The 7,449-nt window shown below is 48.2% G+C and overlaps 1 protein-coding gene across 1 annotated transcript; it reads right to left on the minus strand.

Moving 5' to 3' along the window:
• Window positions 1-4,740: 4,740 nt before the first annotated feature.
• PPP1R3G (protein phosphatase 1 regulatory subunit 3G) lies at window positions 4,741-7,059 on the minus strand. The gene has a single exon (XM_074576028.1). It carries the CDS (start codon window positions 6,953-6,955, stop codon window positions 6,029-6,031), a length of 927 nt encoding a protein of 308 aa, XP_074432129.1. The 5' UTR covers window positions 6,956-7,059; the 3' UTR covers window positions 4,741-6,028.
• Window positions 7,060-7,449: the final 390 nt, after the last annotated feature.

The following is a 7,449-nucleotide window of genomic DNA, read 5'->3' on the forward strand; positions in this document are numbered from 1 at the left end:
TATATGTTTCCTTTCCTCACCAACACGTGTGTAAGTGCACCTTCTGTTAGTGTTAGTTATGTGCATATCAGTTGTACGTGATTGGGAGATACCTAGAAATATTGGGTTTTTCTGTGCCTAATGTGCATTTTAAGTAAATTAACGCACCCAGTTCTGTATAAAAACATAGCTTACCAAATGTTTTTATTGTCGAAATCCTACAAACTACGGAAGGAAAATACTTCAAAACCACATCTAGCTTAGAAAGCCCAGCCCAGAAATAATATTTGTAGGCTGGGATGCCTTTAGGATTATGTTTGTATCCACTTGCCCTGTCCTCACTCTTGGCTAGGCATATGCCCATTGTCCCTGATGGAGACGGCGTACCCGAGAGCTGGCGCCCTGGTGCAGCCTCAGGGCTGCCGTGCTCTTACAGCTGCACCTTCTGCGCTTCACCCGTTCCGTTTACGTTGCAATACTCATTAAATGTCTCACTTGGCACGTTGTCAGGAGCTTTGTTGGATTTTGTCAAAGCAGTGTGAACAACAGGAATAGTTAAAACACAAAGGAATGATCCCATGACTTATGTCCGATGTCCACCATTATAAAAAGTATAGCCCTTTTCCTTAGAATAGAAGGGAGCTCAATAAATATCTTTACTAAAGCTGCAATGTCTTAGCAAAACAAGCTTGCTTTTGTATTATATTAAAAATGTTTGTCTGTTCCTGATCTCAACATTTTAGCAAACCATTAACCTCAGCGGTATACACCAAAATTAGGATGTTTACAATATACTGAAGTTCGTCGTGACTTTTACAGTATAAACTTGGAAACAGCACTCTGAAATAAAAAAATAAAAAAAAAAAGAACAATTTGCTTTATATTAGTAACCGTTTAAAAGGACAGACATTTCTGTTGTGTGTTACAACTTCTCAGGAGATTTTATTGCAATTGAAAGCTCCGTTTCAAAATGCCCAGATATGTCTGAGGTCTAGCTGTCCTGGAGGAATGCAACCCAAGAGAAGCGGCGTGTGAACACTTTACATGTGAACACTTTACATACAATGTTGACATAGGCCAAGAAGGATTTTAAGGATTTTAAAGGTATTTCTATATAAAACTTCACCAAGTTTCCAGGCATTAAAAGCATTAATTTCACCCCCTAACATCAGCAGGTAGAAGAATAATTTTATGGAGAAGCACCAGCCCCTCAACTTACTCCCCGTAATGCAATATAAATGCATCTCTCCAGATACCCAGCAAGGACCGTACGTACACATAAACAGAGTCATGAAAGAGCTGTGCGCTCACTGTTTTCCTGAGTTTTCCATCATGATCTACAGTGAAATCCTGGCATTATTCAAGTCAGGAGTAAACTGTTCGCTTTGTTCCACGGTTCTTAACGCAGGCATAATTATTTCATACTCTTGGGGATGTTTTGCTCGATGACCTTCATAAAAAAAGAAGGTGTGTAGATCTTTTACTGAACGTTTACATTCTTTCTTTTGTCAGTATTTTATAATATAAGAATAGTCCATGAGCCCTTAATGTGGAAGCAGGAAAAAAGAGAGAGAAGCCAGTAATTCTTCCAATGCTGTGTATTTTCTACAACTCTAAGGGGAAAATACCTCACAACTCTCAAACCTGTTTCACAAACATATGCACCTTCAAAGGATTCTGCAGTTTGCACAGGAAATTAAATATCATCAGTGTGTTGCAAGAGAGGCTTTTTTCTAAACCACTTACCTTTTTTACTGTCAAGCCCAATACCTACTGAAGCTTTACCAGAGGGGGAAGTGATGGTAAGTAGTGCATTCAAATGACTACTCTTCTCTGTTCAGAGTAAGAGAACTATGGAGACCTGCGAAGAATGTACAGGCTTTCTATTCAAAGAGTGCAGCCCATAAATATTTATACCAGTCTTTGGCAATATGCTAATCCAAGGCAAGTAATTTTCCCTCTCTTAAAAAAAAAGAATCATGAAAAACAATTCAGGTGATTTAATTACTGCCGCGCATAGACAGCAGATTTTGAACTCTTGACAGATGAACATTCATCACAGTGCCGTGTTATCCTAACCCCGTAACACAAGACTCTGAACAGAATAGACAATTAAACCTAGATCACTTCCCCTACCTTCCCGCAGTACTTTGGGCTGGATCCAAATCCCAGGGAAGCCAATGGGAGCAGAAGCCAGGCTTTTCAAGTACTGACTGGAGGCCTCGGCTTTAAATAAAACAGAAGTAGTTTGCATGCAAGTTTGCAGTTCTTCATGACACCGAAGTAAATTTAGCTTCACAGTCCTTTTCTGAATCATTTACATCGGAATTTATATGTAAGAGTAAGTGGCAAAAAGTTGCTTAAGGAAGATTTAACTTTGATGTCCTTCACAGTTACTCACTATAGAGTTTCGACTATATTAAAATTTTTGGTTTTATAGACACCTATAAAACCATTTGGCAGCTACTTCTCCCCTAAGCCCTTAATCCACGGGGAAAAAAACCCAGAGATCTGCACAAAATGAAAATCTTTGTAGCTGGATTTTTTCCGAGAGTGCTAATAAATCTTTATAATTTCTTTTTTTCTTAAATTAGGGGAGGGAGGGTGTTTATGAGCACATCCTCCAAAAGTTATGCTCTGAATTTTTATAAAATGCTACACTAACAATAATGCACCCAAACAAGAAGACTGCTTCACTTCTTGTTTTGCTCTACTCTGCCTTTTGATTTTATAGAATTGGAACTACTTCATTTTGAATATATTTCTTTGAGAACAAAGCTGCAATTATGCCATGTATCTCAAGCTATGACCACGAGCGGCAGCCCCGTGCTTTGCTGAAGGGGGCTTGCTACCATTCCCTACGCACTGTGTCCGGTTCTGATTTTCACACGGCTGCCCAATGTAATCTTTGGTGGGACCTTGCATTTCTGTAGCTCCCAGTCCCCTCCTCTACGGAAACGCGGAGAACTGTGTGTAGGCAGTCTTTGAAACCTGCTTGGGAAAGCTATGCTTCTGTAATACCGTAAAAGCACCAAAATGTACTATCTATTAAAAAGTGTGTATGTTTGATTCTCATCGGAGAGAGGTTCCCCCTTTGCATTCACAAAAAAGTAATTCTTAATAATAAATAAAAGCAATTCACCTGTTATAAAACCACAAAAACGTTGTGCTTTAATTACCACAATTTGCAGGATTTTAGACTGGCACCAATTTAGTCTGTTTTAGTCCTGTTTAGACTGTTTAGTCCGAGCAAATACTTTCTTGTGCTTTGAATTTCACATCACACGTCTGAAGAGAACAGATAGATGTTATGTTTTGTGATGTGGGTGTTTTACAGCCGTTGCCCATAGTGAGTGTTTTACACCGGTTGCCCACAGCTTAAAGGCTACCAGAGAGCGTTTCCAGCCCTCTATCAATGAGAGCGGGGGGTAGCTGGGATTCTTCAAGGTACCAGCTCCGCGCCTCTGCCCAGACGCAGCCATCAGAATACGGATACTCCTTTAAAGAGAGATCCCTCCCTTTTTTTGGCAAAGTTTCCTTCTTCTCCAAAGCAATTAATAAACAAAGCACAGAATAAGGAATGGGCTCCAGAAGCCCCAAATATCACACCGTACTTAAATGAAGAACCAATCTTAATGCTGTTCGCATCACATATCAGCTTAAGAGCACACCACTTCATTGACACAACGAGCTGAAGAAAAGCTAATTCGTATCAGAATATTCCATGGAATATCCTGTAATCCTATAATGCACGACAGTTTTAAAACAAACCTGCGTAGGGAAGTAGTAAAGTTTACTATTCTCCCTTAAAAACTTCCATGCTTTTAGTGAGAGTTTATATGTAACTTGGAAAACAACAGTAAGAACTTCTTTCTGTTTGCCCGCATGGAGCTTTTACTCTGTGCATTTTCAAAGCTGTTATTCTGCGTGCTGATGGGCACCGTTCTGACAGCAAGGATGGTTTATGAAGGAATAAAACCCCTCTTTATATTTGGCCATATTCTCACACTGTGGTTTCTGTACGGGTTTTTTAGGGGGGAGAGAGGGCAGGCGGCGTCCCAGAAGCCGCGTGCATGTTAGCAAAACTGCAGGAACTTTAGTCTGAAGCTCCCTCTGCCTCACGTCTTTTCCCCAGACAGCACCCTGCTTCTATCTCCAATTTTGTACTGGCTCTCTCCAGTTTCAAGTATGGGGAATTTTATAGCAGTGCAAATTTTTCTAATGTGCTCATAATGGGCTTTAAAGTGTTTTACATCTTCAGAGAAAATGTAGACCTGAGAAAACTCACAGTATGCTGTTTTAAAAAGGAAAATAGTCTTCCAAGATCTTGACATACATCCACGTCAGAACATCTGCATTCTGACAATGTCTTACCTACTTATTCCTCAAAAAAATTATCTTCAGATATTCTATCAGAATAAAACAAGTAGAGTCAAAGCCGCAGAAGAGCCAGAACAAAATTCAGCCAAAACCTGCCTATTTTGCACCTGTGCCAGTAAAGCTTCCTCACAGCTCTGCCTGTTACAAGATCATACTGAGCTGTCATGCACTTACAGGGAGATCTGCCTTGTGGCTCTGGCAGGACCACCGTCATTTTCAGCCACGGCCCTAAATGCTGCTTACGGACGGGCATGCCCCTGGTTATCCTGAGGGACACTAACAGCTTGACCCCCCCTTTTTAGGGGAGGGGAACAACCAGGCTGTGAAGCGAAGTATCCCGTTACATTTTGCTACACAGAAAAGAGATTTGTAATGGTGAGCTTTTTAACTTTTTCAAAGCTTTTTTTATTCTTACAAACCCATGTTCATTGGTACTTTTTGCTTCATTTCAGGACTCGGGACACCAGTAGCAGTCAACCTCTAGGCTTGCAAAGCAAGAGTGAAGACTATGGAAATCATTTCAAGTGTTCAGTGCTATAACGTCCAACGGTGTGCACACAAACCCCTTTCCCAACAACATACAAATACTGAAAAAGATGTAGCAAAATAAGTCAAATAAATTATAAATACTTGAGAAATGTGGTGCAAAATGTAACACAAGGAGAGCTGATCTAAGGCACTTGTTTTCATTCATTACTGAGGACACCCTCTTTATATTGCATGGTCACTCCTCAGTGAGAAGGTCATCCGCATCAGTCACAGCTCCCCAAATCTGAAAACACAGAACTGTGTATGAGACAGACACCATTTTTTACTTTACAGTGCATTACTCAAAGGTGTTACCAAAGTTCTCCTGATACGCCCAGCATCAGCAAATATTTTTAACTCCTCCTTTGTCCCGGTTCTAGACTTGTCAATGGTGTGAAAAGAAGTCACCAGTCTATTTTAAGCAAAAATATTTTTGCCGAAGTCCCTGTTGGCTGCTATTAGCCAGATGGGATCTACACACAAGCCCGGGGAAGGCAGGGAGCGGTATCAAAATGTGCTGAATGACAAAAACCAGAGCAGCCCAGTCCAGTCTCGGATCCAGCCCCACAACGACGGCCTGTTGTTCAGAGTTGCCACAGGCATGGCAAAGGTGGGATGGGCACACAAGCCTGTCATGAGTCTGACAGGTGATCACAGCAGTGAATCATATTGTTATGGAGTCCATTGAACTAAAAAAATAATAATTAAAAAAAAAAAAACAAAGCACACCATTGCTGTCGCAGTACTATGTCTTTGAAATGGATGTGAGAATGGGAAAACTGGGATGCTAAGTTAAATCTGGAGAGAACATGCCGCTAAGTTTTCACGCAAGTGCTCCGTGTACCGCTGACTAACCGGGTAAGGGAAGTCAAGCCCAAATCAAGACCTCAAAAATTCACTTCAAGAGGGGAAAAGCAAAGCCCACACTAATCAGTCTCCTTCTTCTCTCCAAAAGAAAAAAAAAAACAAACCCAAAAGGAACACGATTCCACAAGGCACAGCAATGCGAGCCTAGGCTCATCCGTGTCTCGCTGGCAAAACTGAAGCGCCCGCTTAAAAACCACCAGATTTCGGGTAGTCTCCGGGACGGCTGCCTCGGCTGTCGCTCTGCGGAGCCGGGCCGGGGGCCGTGGCGGCTCCATCAGTAGCGGGGGGCGGCGGGGGGCGGCGGGCAGCCGGCGGCGGGGGGGGGCGGCGCGGGGCCGGCCCCGGGGCAGCCGCAGCAGCGCAGCGTGTAGTTGCGGCCACCGTTGTTGTCCCAGTACTCGCCCTGCGGGCTGCGGTAGCGGATGGCGAAGTGAAGGGCCGAGCCCTCCCGCAGGCTGGGCGGGACGCACAGGCTGAAGCCGTAGCGCTCGGCCGGCGGGTCGCCGGCGGTGGCAGGGGCCGGGGGCAGGAGGGCGGCGGGGACGTCCAGGAAGGAGAGCCACTCGTTGAAGGTGTAGCGCACCGTCACCTCCTTGGGGCCGGGGCAGCCCAGCACCCGCACCGTGCCCCGCACGTCGGTGGGCGCCGGGGGCCGCCCCAGGCGCTCCAGGCAGACGCGCTGCCGCCGCAGCCGCTCGGCGCTGGGCTCCCCGCCGTCGGGGAAGTCGGGCAGCAGACGGAGGGCGGGCGGCGGGGCTTCCTCGCCGGGCGGCGGTGCGTGCCGCTCCTGGCCGGTCGGGCTCTGCAGGCGGGACAGGGCGGCGGGCGGCACCTGCGGCTCCTCGGCGTCGCTGAAGTGCTTGACGCTGGCCAGGCTCAGCCCCAGCGAGTCGGCGAACTGCACCCGCTTCTTGCACTTGCTGCAACAGCCTTCGCCCGCCGCCGCTTCTTCTCCTTCTTCTTCTTCTTCCTCCTCTTCCTCCTCCTCTTCTCCTTCCTCCTCCCCCTCCTCCCGCCGCTCGCCGCGGACGGGGGACGGCGGCCGCCCGCAGCGGCGCAGCTCCAGCAGCAGCAGCCGCTCCGCCGCCGCCGCCGCCGCCTCCCTCTTGGCCTCGCAGGGCACCGTCGGGGCCGGTCCGCGGAGCCGCCGCCGCTGCTCCTCCGTCGCCAGCTCCTGCCGCGGGCGTGCGGGGCTCGCCATGGCGGGCCCGCCCGGCTGGGCCCCGTCCCGGCCGCCCCTGTGGCGGCAGGCGGAGGGGCCGGCACCGCTTTATCCGGCAACCCCCGCCGCAGGCCCCGCACGGGGGGCGCGTCCCCCCCCCACCCTCTCCCGCCCCCGCCGGCCCCGGAGCCTCCCCGCGGGGCTGCGGGGCGGGACCTCCCGGGACGGGCAAGGCGGAAAGAGGAGCGGCCGCGACGGGCGGCCCCGCACGTCCTCCCCGCCCGCCCGCAGCCCGCCGGCGGGGCCGCCGTTGCCACGGCGCGGGGGAGAGCCCTGCGAGCAACGCTGGCGGGTGTTTCACGGGGTTTGGAAAGGAGGGATGTGGGGGGGAAACGCCGGGCGAGCCCGCGGAGCCAGCGGCTGCGCCCCCCTCCCCGCCCCCAGCACCCTGCCCGCTCCGCTCCCGCTGCTGCAGGCGGCGTCGTTGCTATTATAATTAACAATTATCATAATCATCGTTATTTAGGCTCCGG

This window comes from Larus michahellis, chromosome 2 (genome assembly GCF_964199755.1).
Source record: "Larus michahellis chromosome 2, bLarMic1.1, whole genome shotgun sequence".
NCBI lineage: Eukaryota > Metazoa > Chordata > Aves > Charadriiformes > Laridae > Larus > Larus michahellis.